The 25,411-nt window shown below is 45.0% G+C and overlaps 1 protein-coding gene across 6 annotated transcripts in view; it reads right to left on the bottom strand.

Annotated features, from left to right (window-relative positions):
- CELSR1 (cadherin EGF LAG seven-pass G-type receptor 1) overlaps positions 1-25,411 on the bottom strand; it is a 165,791-nt gene that overhangs the window by 47,825 nt on the left and 92,555 nt on the right. For all 6 annotated transcript variants that reach the window (XM_048068506.2, XM_048068507.2, XM_048068508.2 and 3 more), the window contains exons 4-7: positions 23,571-23,686; positions 20,630-20,718; positions 1,623-1,780; positions 284-447 (exon numbers count right to left, since the gene is read on the bottom strand). In XM_048068506.2, the coding sequence (XP_047924463.2) occupies positions 284-447; positions 1,623-1,780; positions 20,630-20,718; positions 23,571-23,686 (527 nt within the window). The remainder of the gene's footprint in view (positions 1-283; positions 448-1,622; positions 1,781-20,629; positions 20,719-23,570; positions 23,687-25,411) is intronic.

A 25,411-nucleotide genomic window follows, 5' to 3' on the forward strand; every position in this document is an offset into this window, starting at 1 on the left:
AAATTCCTGAGTGAAACTCATAATGATGCAGAAGGTTTAAACAAGCCCAGTCCTTTTCTGCATGCCACTTAATCCTTTAAGTGTGCACTATGCCACAGGCTACTGTGTGTGTCCTTGGCACAGGCACTGACGCACCTTGATCAAACAAATGAGGTGTGTTGAGCAGGTCTGGCTGAAGCTACGCCAGTGAGGGGGCCCCTTGAAATGCTGAAATGCTTTTTTATATACAGCTATGGCAGAGAGCTTTCTTCTGTTGACTTTTTATGTTTTTGGTCGTTCATACCTGGCAGCGTCCCATTATTGGCGATGTAGCTGGCCATGTCGATCGGCTTGCTGTCAATAGAGAGGTTCCTCATGCAGCCGATAAACTGCCTGTTGTGCACCGGGAAATCTTCTGGCAAGTTTGGGACCCCACCAAGCAAAAGAGGGCCGGTCAGGTCCAAAGATCTGAAGAAACAAAGAAATGGGTCACTATTTCCTGCACACAATTGGTTTGGTCTTCTTCCTTATCCTACTGTTTCCATAAGCACATCGGAGATGCTGAGTTTACTCGTGTTGCCGCACAACTCCCTGTGCTACATCAGCGCTTTCAGAGCTCGTAATCAAGTGACTTTCTGGTAAAACAGCTGATCTCAGTGACAGTGCAGAAACACCATGACCTGTAATTTAGGAGTTGATGGATGCATATAGAATCCAATGACCTGTCTCTAACAGCTGAGGAAGAAAATGAAAATGTGGAAGAAAAAGAAAATTATGGGAAAATGTGCAGCCATGGGACAGTTCTTTCTGACTCCAGTGATCCAAGAGCTGGCTTATGGTCTGCAGCGACAGGGATGAGGTGCTGTAGATTTTAATATAGTGACTTCATTACTCTACAGTGCCAACCCTTTTTAAAATCTTCTGAAGATCTTAGTCTTCATAACATTTGGTGGAAGTACGTTCTGCTGACCGACTCCACGGTGTATAAAAAAGTTTATCATTTGGTCAGTTTGAATTACCCTTAATTTTTATGATGTTACCTCCTCTTGGGATTTTAGAACAGCATGTGCATCTCAATGGCCTTTCTGCTATCATTCATTATTTTATACACCTACTATGTTGCTATCCATCTCCTCTTCAGACACAACAGTAATAATATTTTTTGGTCTTTCCCCACAGGAAAGCTTTTTTTTTTTTTAATACTGAATGATTTTTTCTGTGCCTCCTTTATTTCTATCTCCTTTGAGGATAGGACTGTTAACTTAAATTATGTAAGTAATAAGCTCTTCAGCAATCCCCTTCCTAATAATGCGTAACATTTTATTTGCCTTGCTCTCTAAATGTTCATACTGAGTGGATAATTTTGGGAGGCCATCCACACTGTTTTCCAGTTCTTTTTGTTGCATTTTACAAGTAATTTAGGCACATGTCTGTATCTACGTGAAATCGTGCATTCCACCCAGTGTGCCAACACTTGCAGTAGCCTCCACCAAATTTCATCTGCTGAACTAAAACTTGTAATTTTTTCTTGTTAAGTTGGATCCCTTTTTCTAACTTAATTTGTTTGGCAGTTAACCTTGTATTGTTGACTCTCCCTTGGAAGGACAGAATGAGTGGAAAACACGGATATAGGAAATCCTTACTTCTTTGAGCCAGTCTGAGTCCCCTGGGCGGCACAGGTGTAGTTTCCAATGAGGCTCCCGAAGCGCACGGCCACCGCTGTGTCGCAGTCATCCACGGTCACCACTGCCACCTTCTCCCCCGAAGGCCCGTGGGGAATTCCTAATCGCCCAATGTTGGGCTTCAAGAAGCAAATGGCACATGTCACACAGCTCTATATACACACAGGATTTAAACGCTGGTTCAGCCAGCTCAACAACATACTTCTTACTCTCAAAAAGGGACTAAAATAAGATGTGTAAATGAAGCAGCAGAAGCTAAGTTGACCTATGAAATCGAGGCAAGAAAAAAACACAACAGACGGATGAATTTATAGGGTTCATCCACGCCCCATGTGATACACAGCATGGTCAGAAGTGGCCTCAGTCTTTGCCACTTCTGAACCACTTTGGCCCAAATCACTTCAAAAGGGTGCTTTCTTACTTCTGCTCAACAAACTCTAATAAATTCTGTTCATTTTGCAGCTCTTCGCCTCAAGCGAATGAAGGCACTTCATTTTTAACGTTGTTTCTGCCTGAAGACATGAAGACGTAAAGTGGTGTAATACCACAAGGGAGGTCAGCCTCACATAAACCAGGTTTTCCCTGAAGGGGATACTATGCCAGAGCCACCGGAAACTGAGCGCGGGTTCCAAAATAAGGCTGTAGCAAAAGGTTGTCCAATGAGTGGGAGGGACCAGTCATCCGAAAGAAATTCAGTGATTGCAACAGATAGGGAAGCCTATGGGACTGAGAATCCAAACCCAATCACCTCCACCACAAGCACATCCTTCATCGCCGGTACGCATCCCTTAATTTCCCAGTGGAGGGGCACAGGCTTTACCCCAGCATGACTGATGGGAGAGCACATCTGCTACCCAGAAGCTCAACAGCTGCCACCTCTCTGGTGGAGAGATGCACCGCTATGGTTAAAAAAGGGACCACGTATATACAGCACGTATGTATATACAGCATATACGTATATACAGCAGCGTAATAGCCTTAGTGAAGAGCTAAGAAATTGTATAAGAAACCTCTGTCATGTTTAGTGTTTGTAGAGAGCTGCAGAGTCCTAATCGACCACTGGTACGGGATCTCTCAGGACTTCTGAGGCGAAAGAGAAGCAATGAGCTGAACTTCCCTGCCTTTGCTGCTGTTCCTCTATGGGCAAAGGGACACCTCACAGGAGTGAAATCACCAAGATCTGACCCAGACAAGCAGCATAACCAAAGCCAAGAGATATTTTTATCATGTGTTGATCAACAAAGCTTGTAACCGTATGAAAATGGAAGATGGCTAGGCATTACACTCTAGTTTGCTGTACACTCACTTCAAAACACATACAGCTCAATTGTGTACTGAAATCCCTTATTTCTAGAGCAAACAGGGAAGCAGCAAGGGGGATAAAAACCTATTCTTACTGCTTCAGTTGTACACACATAAATGTATTAAAATACTTAAAATCATATCATCATTGTAAAGAGATACAGATTTATTTTTAAGGGTAATTATCCTAATGTATAAAAAAATTTTAAAAGGGTATTTCCTGGTGTCGATTCCAGTTGGAAAGTATTTTCCATTTCCTCTACCTAATGTGAACACACAGTCTGGCCGTTATACAGTATAAGGTTTTGACCTCTCCTAATTGATATTAAGGCAGATTTTATTTTTCCAATACTCCCTTTGTTGCTGCCTAGCTTGGAAAGACAGGAAGCATACGTAGTTGCGGTGCTGAAAATATTATTGTATGCAATGATGGAAATGGTAGAGAGCAGCTTTTCAAAGCAAATGAAAAAATACTTAAAAAATAAACTAGCCGACGGGCAAACTTTCCCTTCCAAAATTAAAATGTTTACATTCTGGGTGCTACTTCTATTCATTCGGAGGAATGATTTGATTAACATTCATGTTTTCTTGCTTCACTGAAATAATCTATTGTTTCTTACATGGGAGCCTTGACAAAGGGAGGGTATTTATTCTCGCAGCAGGGGGGATCTGCCCAACGTTAATCAAGATTGCAACCTGATGAGACTCATCAGTTTGCAGCTGCTCCTTCACAGTCAAGTAGTTGCAGTGGCAAATGGATTTTTTTTCTACTTTTATGTAACATCAAAATTGCAAAGCTTTTCTCTAGATGTTGACTGGTAACTGCAGTGCAGGCCTCTGGCATGTGATGACCACACAGAACCACAAGATGAAGCAAAGTAAATGGATTATTCAAGTGAACAAAAACAGACCCGCATGCAGTTCAAACCACCCTTAGTTCAAACATGTCATAATTTTCTGACCATGTTAAAAGACCCACTTGATAGAAAGGGCCAGAAATTCAAGAATATGTTGCTGGGAAAGGAAAGAGATTCCCTGAGTGATTTCATGTGAGCTGGACTTTTTTTTTTCTATGTCACAAGTACTACACCACTCATCTTTTCAGCCCCTAGCTTAGGGAATACTTTATAACTTAAGTAATGTGAATAAAAATAAAAAGCTGGAATGGACGGAGCCTAAGTTAGGAGTTCCTGCAGTACTGAATCATGAAACTGATTTTATTCATTTAATATTTTGATTAATACTAAATGTATATTTTTTGGGGTAATTGAAAGGGTATTTAGAGTATCATGCATTTAAAAAAAAAAAAGAATCACTTTGAATATCTGAGTCCTAAAAAGAGAATTAATCACACATTATGAAACTTGGGATCTAATGACAAGAATTTCTACTGTAAGCTTAGAGATCGTCAGCTATAAATGATGAAAAGTATGGAAGAATTAACTGTATTAATTGGCTACAAAGCAATTATGAACCATGGTGCGATTAAAATGTAAGAGGCAATGCAACGGTGGGTTGTTGCAAGGATGGGTATTAGGCAAATTTTATGACAATGAATAGCAGAGAATGTTGTGGATAATTTTGAATTCATTTATTAAAAATAACTTCAAACTAGAGCAGATGCAAAGTAAAGGCTGAGGAAGGGTTTTGGAACCGAGAAGACTATCACTGCAATGGACACGGTACAAGAATAAATGGGTAAAAGATGCCCTTGAGTAACATAGGCTGGAAATCACCAGGTGATGCCCAGTCATCAGAGGGGTCATTTTTGGGAGAGTATCAGGGGCAAAAATGATAAAAAAGAACTTTGTTTGTTTGTGGTTATAGGAGCTGGTGTTAGCAGAGGACTGACCTACGTTTGTAAGAAAATAAATCATAGTAATTAATACTTGGAAAATGCACAAGAAAGTGAATTCCCAACACCAAATGACAATACAAATATCTACATTTCAGGCACGAGCTTTGCTTCTGTGCAATACAACTGGAGCAAGACTGATCCCAAACAGTAGGAACAGCTAACACAAACCAGCATTAATTCACACTATTATTTTCTGGAAATATGTTCAAGGAATTAAAAGCCAGACTTTCACCTGGGTACTTAGCAGTCCTTTCTGCCTGTCAGACTCATCTCCTGAAGCACCATGCTACCGAAAAGGCAAGTTTCATTAGCTGTGCCAGTTCTGCACTCATGAGTAAATGTTCAGTGTGGTGTACAGGAATTTACCAGCATGATCCCCATTAATGGCAATGCAAGTCATGTAACTAAGTTGCTGCTCATGGAGCTGAAAATTTACCTTGTGCTGCCTAGCCCTAAAGACTGCCTTTTAATTTAGCACTTGTCCAGAAAGAGGTTGGGATTCAAACTTCAAAGACCACATGCTGTAAAAGCGAGTAGCAAGCAGAGGAACCAAACAGTGCCAGAGAGAGAACTGGGTCTCACTTAAACAAACTATGAAAGAAATGTACTCCTCCTGGACTGGGGGGAAAAAAAAAAAGGCAACCCTGAGTGTTGCAGAATTTTATCACCATCATGTATGTAATGATTCTTCAAACATTCAGTGTATAGAATCATAGAATCAGAGAATATCCTTGTGGGAAGGGACACAGAGTCCAACTCCTGGGCCCGCATGTGTCCGAGAGCGTTGTCCAAATGTTTCTCGAACTCCAGTAGCTTGGTGCTGTGCCCACTGCCCTGGAGAGCCTGTCCCAGTGCCCGACCACCCTCTGGGTGCAGAACCTTTCCCTAACACCCAGCCTGACCCTCCCCTGTCCCAGCCCCATGCCGTTCCCTCGGGTCCTGTCGCTGTCCCCAGAGAGCAGAGCTCAGCGCCTGCCCCTCCGCTCCCCTCGTGAGGGAGCTGCAGGCCGCCATGAGGCCTCCCCTCAGCCTGCTCTGCTCTGGGCTGAACAAACCCAGGGACCTCAGCCATCCTCATACGTCTTCACCTCTAGGCCCGCCTGTATGCACAGCCACGGCATCCCATATTAAAATCTGCTGCATTGACATCTATGCTTGCTTCTCAACTACATACAGAGTCTTTTGTCAAAGTGAAAGAAGCATGGCCCTGACACATGAAGGAAGCCCCTACATTTCTCTTTTTCTTTAAAACAAGATGAACCATATTTATGTTTCTCAAATTATGGCAATAAGTACGTAAAATTGTAAACAACGACATGAAACTTAACTTTCTCTCTCCAAGCTTTCAGGAAGGAGATTAGCAGTTCTGATCTATGGGTGGGTAATCTCAAATTTCAGATCTATGCATGGCATTCTCCCAGGCCCAAAGTCACAGGAATGACAGCGTCCCGGGATGTCTTGAAAACTGCAGCACCCTTCCCAACCAGAGCAGAGTTAACCGTGAGATGTCCCACACGTCTTCTGGCCTCAGTGGGGACCCGGAGGGACAACCTTCTCAAGCTGCGAAGGTGATGCAAGTCCCTTGGCTGCTGACATGGCCACCTGGGGGATTTCCTGTGCTTGCAGTCGGTGGCGGAGCGAGAGAACGCCACCCCAAAGATATGTCACTAGAGATGCCAAATCTGATTTTAGTGAAACCCAAGGACGGAACAATGAACTGTTTTGACTTTCCCCCACAATTTCAACAGAAAGAAACACACGTAGGTTCTCACAGGTGCGTGTAAAATGCTGGGAAGCTTCATCTGTGAACTTGCTTCATATAAATGGAGACCGGAGAGAGGAGAGAAGGTCATCAAAACACATCTGTTTATAGTTTGCGTATCTACTGCACAAACCTACTCCCATTCCACTTAAAATATCACAGAGATATTCTGATCCACTTAAAATATCACAGAGATATTCTGATGCATCTCAGTTTCATTTGGATCTTCTGTTATTTTAAAGTAAATATTTAAACTGCTGGAGCCCACAGAGTTACTTATTAAGGATACAGATGATCTAATAATGCACAGTGAATGGAAAAGACATACAGAATAATGGATAATGGAAGCCTTGTCTTATATACTTAACAATTATATTTTTATATTATAAATAATACTTTTTTTCAAAAGCCATGATGCAAAATGTTGGAGAGGTTTAAGCAAACAGTCCAATCTTTGGTCGATTTATTTATAATTAAGCCAGACTATATACTGTAGATGTAAAAATATTGCAAAGTGCAAATGTTTGTTTAGTTAGTCAGCTGCAGCAATGAGGATTAGGTGTCTGGATCTCACCCTGTATTAGTTAATCTGCAAGATACTAGGGCTTTCCTGAGGGTCTCACAAATCTCTAATCCACCAGGAACATCTTCTTCCAAATTCCTAGTTCCAGTCTCACATAAGAAAATTACCATTTGAATTTTTGCAAGGATGGGAAGAGGGATACTAGAGCATTTTTGTCACCTACAGGAGAGTGTTCCAACTTCACAGATATTTCCTGTACTCAGACTCAAAGCTGTGCTCTCCGGTCTGAGCCTCAGCCACGATTACTTCCGTCTGCTTCAGCCACCCCATTGAGACTATTGAAGGAGCTGACAGCAGAGGAGAGGACTCAGTAGCAATCTGTAAATGTGGCCAAGAATTTGAGAAAACAATAGGAACTCTCGAAAGTGAGACCCCACTGATCTAGCAATGCTTGGCATCAGGAGAGCTGTTTTTCTCAGAGGACAGATATGTCCCCGTGCTGTAAGTACTGCCCTTCCTTAGCTCACTGTACACATAAAAAAAAATCTGTTTTAGAAAGCTGGTCTTTTATCCAAATCCTTTGTGTGCCATGGCTTAATATGCAGAGCTTGCCTTGTTTGTCTTTAAATAAGTCCGAATCTGTAAAAAGAAAAGCCATCCTGAAGTCAGTGCCAGCCTTTCAGTGTTTCCAAGAGTTTGCTTACTGGACAAAAGTTACCCTACTGTTTTTGTTAATCAGTAGCTAATGATTTATTGACTGTTAGGAGTGGTTAAAGGTTAAAAAGAATCTGTTTCCTAGCTATTTTTAATACAAAACAACACTCCTCTGCATTGCTAACGTGCTGGTTCAGCCCCCAAAACCCAGTGGTGCTCAGTGCAGAGCACCTCACGCTCACACCCTCTGGGGCTTTTTTCGTCCCAGAGCCTCCAGCTACAGCGACAATGGGGGAAAATGGAGCCAGTGGCAGGAGGGATGCCGCTGTCAGGGTCTGTCCCCCCTCGCTGGCTCCCCGGAGCTCATTAGGCAGCCCGCCAGCCCCCCGGCTCCTTCATTAACCCTCCGGCCCCTGCTCCGCTATCCAGCGCCTGGAAGGGAGCGAGCCTCTCTGATTCCCAGGCGATGCCGTGCTGCTTCAGTGGTCAAAAAGCTCATTAACCGCCTGCCGCCATGGCCTGCCTGGGCCAGCGGCCCGAGTCCAGCCCCCACGAGGAAGATAAATAAATAAACAAGCAGGAAAAAAACAAACGCATCGGGCAGCAGCAGGCAATGCAGGGAGGAGAGGCTAGGAAATGCCACAGAAGCTTAGTGCCGGGATGTGAACTTTTCTGATCAGTCGGGAAACTCCAAATTAGGCTAGATTAAGAGACACCATTAATGTTAATCTCTGCTTTTTTTCAAGTTTCCCCCTAGAGATTTCCAAAGCAACTTTAAAATTAGCTGGTGTGAAGAACAGAAAATCTCTTACACACATCCACTGGATCCCTCCTGATTAGTCACCAGGGAAAAGCAGGCCGCATCATTTCACATAAAACCCTTCTTCCTTTGATGTATGTATCCCCTTTACTCCCTGAATATTTTAATGGCATTTCTTTATACAAACTTGGCTCGAGTCTGTAGAGAAACATGAGAGCCTGTGACAGTGAAAAGGAAAACCCCAAAGCTTCCCATCAGTGAGTCAAAAATGCAAATCCTGAAAAGCCACCAGACCAGTTCCTTTTCCTAGACAAACTCCCTGCAACACCGGTAGCCCGGATCCAGGCTGGGCAACGAAGCTGAGCAAGTTTTGCTAGACTGATTTGTTATCTCCTGCCTGGCTGCATCCAGAAGCTAAGCTAAGTGAGTGGTGGTGCCCAACAAGCTGCTGCTCTCCTGGTGGTACAGCAGGGATGGGGAGCAGCCTTCCCATCCCACCAGGCATGTCCCACCACGTGGCAATGGCAAGGTGTTCTGACAAAGCTGTGAAAAGCCACAGGTACATGCACACAGCATCCAGCAGTGCACCTTTACTCCACGGTGTAACCAGCATCTTCACGAAGAGCATACAGCTCCTGCCAAGGGCAGGCTCTTGGATTTGACTCATTTTGGCCATGTTAGCTGCAGTGCTGATGGGAAGAAGGAGACTTCCCAGTCTGAAATGGAAATTTTATTCTCCTATTTGTATTACTAGATGCTCCTCAGCTCTTTGATGCTGAAGCAGCGAGGCAGCAAGAAGGACCTGTTTTGGCTGCCAAGAGACCTTGCCTACCCCTCCGAGAACATCCAGCTTGCCATGTGGAAGACACCAACTGCCGTGTTGCCCTGCTGCAGGCCCCCTTGTCTGCCCTCCATGGCCCTTTCCTCCTCCCTGGACTGCCCCTTTCCTCTGCCCCCTCCTGCTCTTTGAACCCTTTTTCTGCTTTTTCCTTCCTCCCTCGCTTCCACATGTCTCCTGCAGCCTTGCTCTCCTTCACGTGCTCTCCTCTCCCACTTCAGCAAACCCTTCTTCATTCCCCACTTGTCCCTATGCCAGAACACTACTCCCAAACATTTTTGGCTTTATATAGATACAGCATTTTTTATACCTTAATTTTGCAACCAGGATGCAAACGTTATTGCTCTCAGAGTGCAGGGAACACCTAGAAATAGCACGACATGCCAGCCAACTCCTTCCCCTTAGCCTTGTCCCTGGGGACACCTTGCCAAGCGTGCTGCAGCTCCGTGTGGGTGACGGGGACACAGCTGGGTCCATCCCAGGGGTCCCACACTGCTGCGTGGGCTGCCCCCAGCTCTTCTTGGTGAGGGTCTCCCAGACCCCAGAGTGGCCGGGTAATTGCAAAGCCCTGCTTCCCCTCACTCCACAGACAGACGCAAAATGCCTGAAAAGTTCACCGTGAATCAGCGAGTTACTGTAGATTTAGTGTGTGATTAAACGGAGATAGCAGTGCACTTCAAAGCCCTTGCACCAAATTCCTGAGGTGCCATTTCAATGACTCTGCTAGAAACAGCGTGCCATGCTAAATCGGTGTTTCACCCCCTCCAAAACAGAAGAGAGGGTGAAAACGCTCCTTTGCAACAATAAAAGGCGCAGGGGCATTTTCTGAAAGAACAGCATACTTGCTCTGAAACAGAAGAGCACAAAACGGTGTTTGGGGATGGGAAATGGTTGTAAGTGCAGGTGCAACTCTAATGGCAGGAGCGCAAACCTGTCAAACCTGAAGGAAATCATGCAGTGCCACAGCATCAGCGAAACCAGAACCAACTGCCCCCACCGCTGAATGTCCCTTGGTACCCCTGCCACACGTCCCCTGTCCCTGAAGCTGGCTTTGCAGAAGAGCTCAGCTGGCCGGCCTGCACAGCAAGCTTTCCAGCAGTCCTCAAGGCGTGATGATTAAAGACCCCTCAGCCTGTGCCACCCTCCCACCTCTCCAGCTTTCAGAGGAGCTGAAAATCACCATTCGGGGAGGAGCCCCTAAACCTCTGAGGAGTTGCGTGGTGTGGAGGTGGCAGGCAGCTCGAGCTAACCAGGCTCACGGAGGGCTGCCTGGTACCAGCTCCCCCGGGACCAGAAAGCCCAAAGCCCTGGGTGAAGCCACGCAGCCGAGGCCCAGCCAGGGGGAGAAGAGGACCCAGGCCTTGAGCTCTGCTTGGTTTTGCCTTGGAGGCCCGGTCCGTAACGCCACGCTCTGCGTGAAGACCCTGGGGAGCGCTCCTGAAAAAGTTAATTTTATGTGCAGATACGAAATTTCTGCCAAAACAGGTAACTTCATCTGTCAGTTGCAAATTCAGCAGGAATAACGCTTCAAAAAGCACGCAGGGGAGAGAAAGACAGGAAAGCTTTTGGTACTGGCCTGGCGCGCTGCTTGCCTAACAGCGCAGGAGATTTCTCGGAGCTGTTACAGATAGCTGAGCGATTCGGGGCTCGGGAGCAGGACACACTTTGCATTTCAATGACCTCCAAATGACTTTCACTGCTTTACACTTTCATTTCCTGAGACACAGCTTTAGAGGCGAGTTATTTGTTATTTTGTGTCAAGACAATGGAATGTCGCTCTGCAGCCAAGCCCCGGTTTCCTTTCTCAGGTATTAATCACTTTTCACTTACACTTTACCAGAAAAAAAAATGAAAAATCAACAAAAACAATTACTACTAATTGAAACCTGCACGAATAAATATCCTGTTCTGCAAGGGCAGATCGGATACCCCCCGTTATACCCACCAAAACCTGCAAGGGCTCTGCAGCCATGTCAGAGCAGGGCCAAGAAAAAGTAAATATCAGCCAGGCGGCCCTGTGGTGATTTCCAGGAGGCGTAAGGTGTGTAGGGAAGGTTGCCACCAGCCAGCCCAAGTCCTGCTGAGGGAGCGTTAGGTGCACGCGGAGGAACATAAGGCCAGCACAACCCTACAGCAACGTTTCTCCTGCCTTCCCGGCTCTTGCCTTTCCCACCTGCAGCACTGCAGGTGGAGCTCTGGATGGGTTTTCACAGAATCCTGCCGCGTTTTATGGATGAAAGGGACTAATTTTATTAGCTTCTCATGCTTTTGGCTTCTACAACCACAGAACCGGTGAGTCCTGCCTCAACAACATGGCTTCACCTGAGCTAAAATATTCCCTAAGAAAGGGAAATGCTGACTCTATTTAATGACTTCAAAGGCTGGTAAAACCACCAGAACTTAGGGCAGATAACCCTGCAGATTATACACCTTCACCGTTAACAACATTGTGTATTACTTCTGATCAGAATTTGTCAAAGGCTTTAGTTTCTGTGTATCAAATCTATGATCTCATCTAGACTAGGACTTCCACTGATGATCCTCAGGATTTGGGTGGAAGATGACGAGCTGGGCCTCAGCAAGGATGGGAGGCTCGAAATCGTCAGCCAGAATGCCAGGAAATGACTCAGAAACCGAACTATTTCTGCAGAGATTACCTTTTCACATGGCAATTTTAAAATTGGGTTTTGAGCATGTAGGAAACGACATGTTTTGCATTCAGACATTGGGAACATTTTCTGTGTTTGACTAGAACAGCATTTTGAACTTTAAATGTAAAATCTTGGCATGCTTTCAGCAATGGGAAATCTAATTTCTTTCCCTTCCTTTAGATGCTTGTAATTTTAATTGCTACGATTTTATTTTTTTTAAAAAGCCATGCCCACTAGCATCAAAATACATAACAGTACAAAGATAAATACAAGATAAATAACACAAGTGCACAGAAACAAATTCCTCTCATTAACAGGTCATACATACCCCATATCACGCAGGTGCCTCCAGCACTAGATACTGTCATGCTTCATAAGCATACAAGTCTGCCCACCAAAAAAGCACAAAAATCCACTGATGCAGTAACTTTGATTCTTTTAAGAAAGTTGTAAAAAAATTATCACAATGGGATCTGACTAGCAATACTGGTAAATCTTTAAAAACTTCTTTACCTCTGAAGTTGGAAAGTAAATTAAACATGCATGCCCCTCAGTACACCGTTAAAAATTCTGGCCCTGGTTAGCAAAGTAAGTGATTTTTTCAGTGGGATTGCTTTTCTTCCTTGTATAACTGAAGAAACCCCTTTCTCTTTGAAAAGGAGGCCCTGTCCTTTTTCCAGGTAACCACAGACAAGACCCTTCCAAGACCAGAGGTAAAGACTCGGCTGCAGTCCCATTCCCTGTGCCCTGCGAACTGTCCCATGCTTAAGCTATGGAAGAGCTTCTGACCCCAGGAAAACTCTGGAGAAGGAAAGGCATCCAGCACAAAGCGATGATCTCCTGAAGGATACCATCAGTGCTCCGCTGGAAGCTAGCACTGGCCATTGCCTCCTCCTTGCCATGCCACCACTACAACCCTGCAGCACCTCCTGCTATTAAATATTAAATATTCACAATGAGAGTGGGGATAAGGGCATGATAAAATTAGCAATGACTAAATCTTAAGTAAGAATATCTGATTTGTTTTAAGAGGAAGCACTATGTTTTAATATGTTTTCTGCTTGGTGCATTTCAGTTTATAAGCTGTATTGGCATTTCTTAGAGTTGTTATGAATTTAGGTTTGGAAATGCATATTAAAAATATATATATATGCCCAGAGAAGTAGATTGACCCCAACTGAACGACTTTTCTAGTGTTCATAGCACCCCTCCCTGTCCCCACCCCCCAGTATTTGCTTAACACTTCGATTAATGCTCTGCATTTTTCTCCTCCAGGCAATGCCAAGAACCGTGAGGACAGGTCCGCGCTGACCACGGGTGCTGCAGGCACAGCAAGTCACTGTGAGCCAGCAGAAGTCAAACTCTGGCAGGGCCCACATCTGATCAACAGTGGCATTATCATAACCTTCAACAACTGCTTTGTTTATTTAGAAAATCTCTCTCAATCCTTCAACAAATTAGTTTGGAAGCCACCGGGAGGATTAACTTCAGAAATTCTCCCTCAGATCGCAATTATGTCTGCTCAGATGTCACGAGTGATAGACATTTACATAAGCCGTATCCAATCTTTATTGCAAATTACATTTCCAGTCATTTGACTTGTGTTAGGATCTGTCGTTTCCAAGAGAGCTCCAAAAAAATGACAGAGGGAAGGGACGGGAAGCCTCGGCTGGTGCTCCCCAGCACAAGCTGCAATACCCAATACCTACCTACGAATGTCATTGTCAGATGCTTCTTCTGACTGTTCAGATGACACCGGATGGCATCCTGGATCCTTTCGGGGCAAAATCTTTCGCCCAGGGTCCAATGACTAAACGTTATGCCTAGCTGGTGGCAGCCCCGTGGCTTTTGTCCAAGGAGCTGGTAATGTCTATTCAGCTGCAGGCATGTGCCTGCCTCGTAAATCACCGGGGCAGCTGGCAGCCTCGCTGGCTGGCTGGGCAAGCAACGCCTTTGAGCCCAAAGGGGACGGGGGACGGGTAGTGGTGGGGACATGGGGAAGCCTGCGCTGAGCCCCCGTGCCATCCCCAGTGTCCCTGCCCATGGCAGGGGGTTGGCGCTAGGTGATCTTTGAGGTCCCTTCCAACCCAAGCCGTTCTGTGACTCTAGGATTCAGTCTGTGTTGAAGAAATGGAGTAGAAATGGAGCCTTTCCCAAACTCCGCTGCCAGCCTTGCTGCACAGAGCTCCCATGCAACGTTCTTCTTTCCAACCAACTCATTATCTAAAGAATCAAGTGAAGCCCTGACCTGGCTTGTGGCTGCCGTTTTCTTCCTGATTTTACCTTCTTGCCCCTGTCCTTCCACTTCATCCCGAATCCCAAGCAAGCACAGAAAGGATTTGTTCCTCTGCCCAGAGGTCCACCACCTCCACCACCGATGCTGACGCTCCATGGTACGCGCGATTTGTGGACGCAGACCCCAGATCACTCATCCTGCTGATGCTGTGTCACAGCTATACAGGCACAGTTAAATCACCGCTCAGGATCAGCCAGGCCGGCCAAGCAAGCGTGACAAGAGAGCTGCAACACGCACCCAAGGTGCGGAAAATCAGTTACAGCATGGGTCTTGGCACTGCAGCAGAGGGGATTTTGGCACCAGGAACCAGCCTTCAGTCAGTGTGTGAAGGATAGACGCAAGCTCTCCAGGAAGGAAAGGCACTGGCAAATTCTAGCCCTCGAGTGGGCTGGCAGCTAAATCTCTGCAGCATGAGCTCAGTCATCGGCAGCCCTCAAGCTCCAGCTTGCCCCAGCTGAAGGCCAGCTAACTCCATCGCTCACCACAGGCAGGAGGTTTTTGAAAGCATGTGCAGCTCTGATTTAGAGCAACGCGTGCACTGCGCTTTGAATTCACGGCACGCTGAAGATCAGCCCCGAGCAGCTCTCATTTCTTTCAAGTTTATCTCCAGCTGAAGAATTTGCCTGTTTTCTCTGGAGGCTGTCTCCAGGCGAGGCGCAGGTCTGGGCTCTGCCGGCTGGGAGCACACAGCGGTGGAAAGCAGCAGGTCCCTGCTACCTGTAAGCACTGCGAAAGGGGGGCTGCTCCCCAGGCAGTCAAACATCTGAATTAACAACCTCAGTGCTCCCCAGCAGCCTCAGGGAATGCAAGGAAGGAGTTAAAAAAGGCACCTTGCTATCTGTTGGCACATGTGAGAAGAAGCCATGGTCCAGTTATGGAAGAAATGTGACGTTTGTCCCCAATATCTCCTTGCAAGGATGTAGAGGCTTGAGTCACCAGTACAGCCAGGTCTCCAAAATGCCTGGCACCCGTTGTGTTTGCACCTCTGGGCTGTGGAGGAGCATCTCACACACACTGCCCCATCTCAGTCCCATATCTCAGTGTTTCTTCCGTGAGTCACTCCGTGAGTCATCTAGGGATTTGTTATCCCCTCCTCCACAACTGCTAGTGCGCATCAGCCACCCTGTGATAGCTTGTTTCTCTCTGCCCTGTTCAGGTTTTCCATCATTTAGGTAAAATTTTCCTGTGCTCCCTTAAACGGGAGCAGAAGGAGCTTCTGCCTACAGAAGGGTAACGTCCTTAAGCGACTTTGATGTCATGTATATGTAAGTAATGTATGAGATACACAGTACATAAATATACATGTACATGCCCTCTATAATTAAAGGAACATGTCCATACGTAAAACATTTTTATCTCGTGCCAAATGATGAATTCTACCCTGAGGTAATGACTCAGGTAAAACATTAACATAAATTTGATGGAGTATCTTAAATTCTGAACAAAATTACGTTTCTATCAGAAGTTTGGGAGAACAGCTTGAAGTTTTCACTTAATTAAAAACATCACCCAGTACCCAGGCTGAAGAGAACCCCCCGTGCCAAGCGCATCCTACATCCATACGTGTACTTGATGCCCTACGTGCAGTGAACAGCAGTGATATTATCGATACTGAGCATCGCTGCCATCAAACGCCCCGGTGGTTTTGGTCATATTCCAAACTGACAAATGCCAGCATCACTAAACCTACTGACTGTCGTTCACCCCATTAGGCTCAGGAGAGCCACGGGACTGAATACAGACCAGCACAGGCTGACTGTGCTCTCCTCTGATAGGAATCAGGCCACCAAGGCAAAGAGGGCAGCTCGTTTCACTGCTGCCCCTTACACCAGTTGTCCTGTGAGCAAGCAGCAAGTTGCTTCTTCTATTTCTTATCAGTGTTTTGTTTGCCAGGTTGAAATCTTCCCCTTTCTCCCACCTTTCCTTCCAAACAAACAACAATATCCCATTTCTTCTTAATTTCTTATAGACATATCTACCTCTCAAGAAAGCAGGGCATGCAGGTCACCCTTAATTCAATACCACCCGTTGATTTTACTGGCTGCAGGATCAGGACCCCAGAAGTTAACGTGTTTTAGCTAACAGAAGTGGTGAATGGCTGTCCTCCCTGCCTTCCCCCAGCTGTCAGCAAACATCTATAATTGCAAAAACCACTACTAACAGGTAAACTGATACCTTGCTACTGGGTAGCTGACAAGACTTTTAATATAGAACTGAAACTAGAGAACAGTTATAAAACACTCCTGTAGCTCTTATAGCTACTAATTCTTTCCCCTTGGTGTTTTGCCTCCCAGAAATCCAATACAGAGCCAGCACTTACTTAGTAAGACATCTCTTTGACTCCCTTAGGCATTTCCACCGAAACCAAGTGTGGCAACGGGAAGCATCCATTTCCATCAGTGTACGCTAAATGAAACAATGCTGCTTCTCTTCTTCTTCTGATATAGCCTGGTTTGTTTCTGCAGTGCCACAGTGCCTGCACACAATTGTATTTGGGAGAAAGCACCAAATACTTGGTCTGGTAGAGTACTGCTTTGCTGCTTCTCTGCAAACACTGCGGTGAGTGGATGGGGTTGGATGAGGAATTACAGTGGGCATTGCCTACTGGTCAGAGATCACAGAATCACAGAACGGTTTGGGTTGGAAGGGACCTTAAAGACCATCTAACACCACCCCCCCTGCCACATGCAGGGATGCCACCCACTCGATCAGGTTGGCCAAGGCCCCATCCAGCCTGGCCTTGAGCACCTCCAGGGATGGGGCATCCACAGCTTCTCTGGGCAGCCTGTGCCAGGGCCTCACCACCCTTACAGTGAAGAATATCCTCCTAATTCTAGTCTAAATCTCCCCTCTTTTATTTTAAGACCATTCCCCCTTGTCCTATCATTATCTACCTGAGTAAAAAGTCCTCCTCTACCTTTTATAAGACCCCTTTAAATATTGATATGCCACAATGAGGTCTCCCTGGAGCCTTCTCTTCTCCAGGCAGAACATCCCCAGCTCTCTCAGCCTGTATTCACAGGAGAGGTGCTCCAGCCTCTGATCATCTTCGTTGCCCTCCTCTGGACCACTCTAACAGCCCCACATCTTTCTTGTGCTGGGGGCCCCAGACCTGGATGCAGGGCTCCAGGTGGGGCCTCACAAGGGCAGAGCAGAGGGGCACGATCCCCTCCCTCCCCTGCTGACCACCCCTCCGTTGGTGCAGCCCAGGATGCAGTTGGCCTTCTGGGCTGCAGGCACGCACTGCTGGCTCGTGTCGAGCCTTTCGTCCACCAAAGCCCCCAAGTCCTTCTCTGCAGGGCTGCTCTGTGGAGCACTGCCCACGACCAGCTGCAGTGGGCCTACCTCTGCTTTTTCTGACTTGCACTCCATATTGAGAAGGGCATCCAGCCACAAGAGAGACTTGCTGCAAGAATAACATCAATTTGTGTGAAGAAGGGCAAATGTAGGCTGCTGGTGACAGGTGGACTGACCTCTTCTTACTAAGTCCAAACCATTTGTCCCTCAGGGGCAGGGGACCCCTACAATGAGGAGTTAATTATAAAACAACATTTTTAGACAGCTCTGCAGATACCTTTAATTTTGCCAAGCACACTGCTTCTGAGTTGAGCATAGAAAATAATCTGCAGGAGTCACTTCTACACTTCCTCCATGTTTAATTACCGAGCTGACCCTGCAGCAAGGCACCAGCTCCAGGGTGGCAGCATCACGTCGCAGGACCGCGGGCTGTGCTAAGGAAATAGCTGCTGCAGAGGTTTCCTGCCAGGGTCACCCCCCGCATCCAAGTCACCCCCTCCTGGAGTCCAAATTTCAGTGACACTCAGCAAAATATCATCCACGGAGCTGCAGATGCCAAAAACTATTCAAACTTTGCTCGTATCCAACCACAATCAACTCAGATTTCAAGAACAGCTTTCAGAGCTGTGAAAACTCGTCTACAAAAATTTGCTTTGGACTGAAGTGATCTATATTATGTGTCAAAGCCTGTTAGCCCTTCTCCTCAAAAACTTAAGCTGAAAAATTAACCTCAGCTGTGAAGAAATCTAATACTGCTTATGAGAAGTGCAGCAGTATCTGAAAGCGCCGCAAAATACTGAGCCCCTTTTTTATACTACATGTATAAATGCAGAAAGAGGGAAATAACCTGAATGGTTTCTAGCTTTCTAGAAAAAAGGAACTGAGGTAGAAGGACGAAGCTAAGAGTACTGCTGCTCAGGGAGGCTGTGCTGTGCCTCAGCAGAGGAAAGGGGCAGAAGCAGCGATGGAATGAGGGCCTGCCACTGTGCAGCAGGATTTTGGAAACAGTGGAAGGATGCATCGCCTCCAAAACAGTAAGAGTGCAGGACATGGTGCAACCCGTGTCCTGCCCCCGCCAGCCTGCAAGCTGTGTGTAATTTAAGCCAAGTCATGAGTTTTGGGCACTCTGTTAGTCAAACATGTCTTAGCTACATCAAGTTTAGACGCAGCATCCTATTTACCTTGGCACAACACAAACCCCTAAATTATCTCTGCCTTCAGCCTCCTCACAGGGATGTTTCTTCCAAGTCGGTTAAAATGCGAAGTAGCCAGGGAACTGCTTTGCAAACAAACAGCAGCTGGCACGAAGGGCACCAAGGCCCACAGGGCTGCCCCCGCTGTATCTTTCACCACTGGTATGGAAAGGTGGTGAGATCAGTGGCGGTTCTCCCCCTGCTCTCCCTTTCTCCCCTGAATTTCCCCCTGTGCAGTGGGGACCGACTCGTTCTCCTTGAAAGAAGTGGGGCAGAGGAAGAAAATGATGACAGGGCATCCGTGTTAACGCCAGGAAAACACCATTCCCCGCACCGCCAGCACAGCTCACCTACCAGTCTGGCTGAAAATGAGGCAGGGGGTTATTTTTAACGCCCGTGTCAGTTCTCTTTGCCTTTTAAAGAGTGTCCCAGGCCCCTTATCTGCTTGACAGCGTGCCAGCGAGCTGCTCCAGTGGCCATGCTGCAGCCATCACCTCCTCGCCCCCCAGGGGAGCCCGAGAGCTGGAGCATCTCTCCACCAACTCTGCAAGTGCTGTTTGCTCTTCATTAAGGAAAGCGCAGGGTATGGGAACACATTTTGCACTTTGTAAGAAAGGCCTCGTGGTGTCCACAGATGCAAGCATGATGACACACCAGGCTTCACTTCTCTGTGATCCAGACAGTAGAGAGCTAAAAGTATATTGGTTTTAAGCAAAAAATTAAGAAAGGTTTTTATTTCCTTAGTAAAATATCCTTCAGCTAGGAGACCCTTTGGACCAGGAGTCCAAAGAAAACTGTAATCCTCCCATTCAATCTGCCGTACAAACTGTGATGAAAGGATGCAGCAGTGGGAAATAAAGAACTTGCTGATCATATTAATCCTTCATCTTCCATTCAGCTTCCCACATTAGTATCCTGTTTCCTTTTTAACAGCCAAAAATGCTCCTCTATTTCCTTATGTAATCCCTCATAATGCTATCATGGTGGACTTAAAAGCAGCGCTCCTCGGGAACTAAACAAATTCTCTAATTTTTGCTATAGATGACGAGCTCTGACATCTCTCTGCACACAGTGACACTGTACACCCTAAAAGCCTGCACTTTGCTCTTCCTGAAGCGGCTGGCTTGCACAAATCCCCATCTAGTCAAACTGAACCTACGCGTGACAGCTTCCAAGAGAGCAGATGTGTGACCAGGTCCTCTGGGGATCGCACCTCTGAGTGCCCCGATGGCATGGAGCAATGCTTGCTGCTTTTCTCTTGTACACCCCCTCATAGAGCAGAAAAAAAAGGATGTAGTAAAATAGCCCCTGATTACTGAAAAGTGTCTAACATTTCACAGCCAAACTTTCCAAACCAGAGAAGCTGGCGCTAACTAAACTGGCTATTTTATGCAAGAAAAGAGAGTTATATGGAGCAATTTCGTTTTGCCTCAGAAAATTCTGTGTCAGTGGTTTGTAGTTACTGTGCTGAAGGCTCCTGCACTGTACAACGCTTCACAAACATCCAAATCAGTGCATCAGTCATTTTAGATACACTGACACTTGCAAGGGTTTGAAGAACTGAAAACTAAAAGAGTTGCAGGTACCTGGATGTATCCCTGGTGGTATTTCTGGGGAGGACATACTAGGTCAGACTTTGCCTTCTTGAGACAAAGCTCAAAAGCCCTCAAAAGGAATTTTTGACCCAGGCAAGGTGAGTAAGACCAGCACCATTTTTGCAGAGCTGGTTAAACAAATAAAACTTGGGTCACTTGCATACATCAGCAGAGCTCAATGACCCGTGCCTCTATTACTTTACAAATCACAGGGGCATCGCCAACATGATTTCCCTTACCTTGTTGTAGTACTGCACCTGGACCGAGTGCCACTGCCCGTCACTGACCCCTCCAGGAACAAACGGTGCCACCGTCGTGGTCGTCTCCCCTGCAAGGGCAGGCAGAAGAAAAAAAGCAGTCAGTGCTACCGCAAGCTCCACTTCACCCTAGACTGCAACATGGAATGACCCACATCAGGCACATGATGTGGTTGTCTTAATTCACCATGGAGGAATTTGGGTTTTTGTCCTGTGAGGCAGTAAAATCCTCAGTTTCATGGAAATACTTTGGTGCACAAACTCAAAAATAGCTTCTGACCCATTCTGGTGAATTGTGTTACTTTCTGTTAGGCTTTTGCAGAGTGCAGTAGCTGAGGCATTGAGTAGATACAGACACTGCTGCAATGGCCAATTTTTCTACCTGTCTGTCAAAAGCGGCACGTTGGAGTTTTTTAATATGAGGAGTATCATGTCGGCATATTTGTCAGGGAGGGAAGCCTACTTCTAGGCAGCAGGGAGGAATTGAAATGCAACTGTGCTCCCCATTAGACAGGTACGTGCAGTAAACACGTGGACAGTAACCTTGGGTCTTGGCAAAATTTTACTCATGATTTATGAAATTATTGGCGGCCTTTCAGTATTTAAATTAGAAAGCAAGTTCTTCACATTGCAATTGTAAAGCAGAAGCTTTCAAATCAGGTCTGAATCAGCACAACCAGCTCAGTAACCAGGCATATCTGTTCCGAGGTAGCAACAAAATAAACATTCGTGTTGAAAGGACATAAAAGGCCTGGCACGGAGAGCAGATTGCTAGGCTTTGTCTTTTTTTTTTCCTTTCTTTCTCTTTTCTTTTTTTTTTTTTAAACAGTTGGAAAATTCAACATCATAAACCACAGGAAAATAACTCTCTTCCATAAGCCAACATTATTGTTGCGCTTAAAACATACTCTTAATTTACAACAAATGCTTTACCCTGTGTGAAACATTATTCCTATCTCCTCTGCTCTCCTTTAGCTCTTGTCCTATATAATTCTGTTACCTAAACAACGCAGATTTCAGCTTAACACATTGCTGAGATTTTTTTTTATCATTTACTGATAAAAGATATGCGGTAAAAAATATTTTGGTTATTCAGTTAGAAAGCTCCCACAAAAGGAAGCTCCCTGGTCTCCAGTCCTTTTGCTTTGCTTTCTGTGAAAAAGTTGTTGCGACAAGTAGAGCAGTCAGATCGGATGTCCAAAAATTGCATTGTTCGTTAAATGCCACTTAAAACTATAAAACATAAACCATTCTCCTTCCAAAGAAAATACCATTTGTAACGTACAGGACCAGACCTGCTCTCAGGTGCAGTAGTGCAAATCTAAATTTAGTTTCCTGTGTTTTAAAGGAGTTCCTCCACATTTAAATGCGCATAAGTGCAAGTAGATTTTTTTTTTTTTTTCCTCATTCATCCTCAGGGTGCCTTCCTAGTGATTTGGTTCAAGTTTAGACAGGCGGAGCAGAGAAAGCAAATCTCTCCACCGGCAGCATGCTACTTCATTACACTAATCCATTCAAAAGCCTACGCTAAAACCTAATTTGGACATCTTCTGGTTAATAAAGGAGAAACGACAGCAGAGTATCTTTACCCCAAAGGGCCCAGATATGCACGTAACCATCACTGGTAAATCAGTGGGGTCACACGGGATTTACTGTGGTGTCTGACGGCCATGGTCTCTGGTTCTTGGGCTTTACCTCCATGCTTCCTCCCACTGTACAACAAAAACACATAGGGACAACAGCCCTTCCCAGATATTTGTTTCTGTCCCAATGGAAAACATCCCCTAAACCTGTGACAACTAGAGTTTGCCTGCCCTGCTGAGATTTAGGAAAGTCACTGAAGTCTCCACATTGAACTCCCCAAACTGCTCCTGGACTAATTCAGGAATATGAGAGGTTTACCAAGAGCATCAGCAATCCTTCTGAAGTCCGGAGGTCATTTCTGGTGGCTTCAATGTGCTTCAGCTGCGTGCTTCAGAAGCTGACAGCTTCTTATGCTACCCCTACTGTGGAAATTAGTGTTGCTGGTCATGATTTCTTGGTGGAACTAGTTTATTGGTTTTGTTTGCTTGTTTTTAAACCCAGAAAACATCCCTCTGTTGAGGCTGGATCAGGAAGAGCTTGTTCTAATCGTGCTTTCATCAGGAAAATGCTTGTCACTGCCAGGGCTGATTTTCTGGAGCAAACCTCTCCCCTGGGAGAAGGCCACGGTGACAGTGATACGGTCCATCCTGAGCTTCGCTTATTGGCCTTCCACTCTCCCTGCTCCTGGAAGCACTAAAACATGCCAAATTTGTCCTTATGCAGAAAGAAAGCAAACGTCAAAGCCTCCAGTCTGTGTTTTCTAGCCCACCCTGGTGATGAGAGGGCAGCTTTGTTCTCATAAATTCATTGTGGTTTGCATGAGGGAGAGATGCTGTTAGAGGGCATCAGTGGATTCCAGCGATGCATTGCTTGTCACGAGGCAATAAAGAACAGCAGGCATTTTTCATTTGTCTGTTAGCTTTTCCTTTGGCTCAAGTGTATTTTTTAGACAACAGTTATGCACCTAGTTTTACTGATAGTGTAGCGTAAAAGCGCATAAACACACAAAATTTATCACAGCATCATAAAATGAAGGTTCATTTACCCAAACATTGGCTGTCAGCCTAGTGCCAATCTTTTATAGTCCTCATAAACTCCGGGTTTTATAACTGATATGTTACAAGCTCCTGCCTATGACAGCGAGTGTCACCACCACAAACTGCTACAGTCTGGATTATTTTGCAACACCTTCCATCAGTTGTAAACTGTACAACGTCAGCCAGTTACTCAATTAATGAGGCAGCAAATAGCTGTATAAAGACATGGAAGTGCACTTCCAACCAGACTGAGAAGATCTCAGGACCCTACGTAGAAGTGCTCGACTGGGGTGACACCTCACCTGCAGAGAACGTGAGCTGTATCTGCTCCTCGATGATCTCCAGCGCAATGAAGTCGTGCTTCTCGTTGAAACGCCCGTTGTAGAGGAGGAGAGCATTCCTTTCCCTGGTTGCGAACCTGGAACGCAGAGACCAGTAGTCAGGTCATGCTCCCAGAAATGCAAGACTTGCATTGAGACATGCAATGCTTGACTCCTTCTTTAGACAGAAAATTATAAAATTAAGAGGCAGGACAAATACTTTATTTCACAATTGACAGAGGCAGCATGATGGAAATTATGGGAATCTCTGCAAAAATCTGCTGTGGATGCTGACCCTAACAAAAGGTAAAACGATGCAGAAAGACAACTCAGAATGAGGATCTGACTCTACCCAAACAGCAGCAGTTATTACACTTTGCAGAGTTGGAAGGCCAGAAAGCATTCTGACATCAAAGGGGGAGTACTTGCTGCCTGCTTACTGTCTACATGCTGCATGCTACAAGGAGAGTCATAAACTGATCAAAAAGAACTGCTGGGGAGGCAAGGGGCAAAGAAAGATAAGAGGTATTTTAATAATGCCGTGCAGATAATCAGGGTTCCTCAATCGACAGATAAGTCACTTGGAGGGAGGAAAATAAACACTTTAATGATTCCAGCTCCAGTGGGAGGCTTTTTGTTCCTATTTTTCTTGTGCTTCCAATATGGGATGTATCACACCTTTCCTGTGAAAACAGAGGCAACTCCACTTTCGGAAAAGCCTGCTTTTTGGTCAGCACAGAACATTTTTTGACAATTTCTGCGTGCTCTGTGCATTTTATAATTTTGAATTGAATCCTGTTATCTCTGGGGATTTACAGACAGCTCCCATCTATTTACAAAAGCAAAAATTTATGACACTTTACATAAACACTTTCACAAAGATTAATATAGAAAGAGGGAAAGACAGGGAAACCATGGGAATTTCTTGTGTTTCCGAATGGCAGTGTAGTTTGATTTTGTATTTTGAACTTCAGGAAATACGCCTGATTTAAATTAACCCACTTTTCCCACAAATGAATCAACTGCTGAGCACAGCCAGTGAAAACTGCTTTCTGCAGACAGAAGAAATTACTCTTGTGCGTGTCAAGAAATATCGGCTAGCAAGGCTCTCATGCAGTGCAACAAAAACCGCATTCAGAGATTATGAAAAAACATTGAGATCTGGTATTTGAAGTAAATTTTTTCAAGACCAAAGAACATTTTTAAACAAAAATTGATTGTCAGACATATGTATGCAGTGGATCACACAGAGCAGAGATCTGTCAGAACTACGGGCCTGAATTTGAGCTACATGGAAATGGGAATTTCTGGTCTATAAAAATGTACTATTTTTGAAGGAGAAGAATTAATTGGTGTGGTTCAAAACATATCAGTCAAATTCTTGAAATTTCCAATAAAGTAAAAATTGCAAAGAATATCCATTATATTCAATCATAATATTATATTACCATTTTGGCTACTTTTAATCATTTTAAATAGATCTATTTATTTCTAAATATGTTTAACTTAATATAAAATAATATTTAAAGCAGTAGAAGTTAAACTAAATGAATTAAGACAATACAGCTGAAATATTTTAATAGTATCAAAACACTGATTTAGATTTCACTTTTCACAGTCAAGTCTTTCATCCAAAGCAGTAAATCCCTGTAAAACATTTCATAAGACTGTATTTTTCAGTGGATATCTGCTTCATCAAAGCTGTTTTGATCAGATCTAACTGGAATATATATATATATGCAAAAGAAATGAGAAATGTATGAGTGGGCAGAAAGAGTTATTTTAACCAGCAATAGCAGGATCTTTACTTCTGTTTGAAAATA

Source organism: Anser cygnoides, chromosome 1 (assembly GCF_040182565.1).
Source record: "Anser cygnoides isolate HZ-2024a breed goose chromosome 1, Taihu_goose_T2T_genome, whole genome shotgun sequence".
NCBI lineage: Eukaryota > Metazoa > Chordata > Aves > Anseriformes > Anatidae > Anser > Anser cygnoides.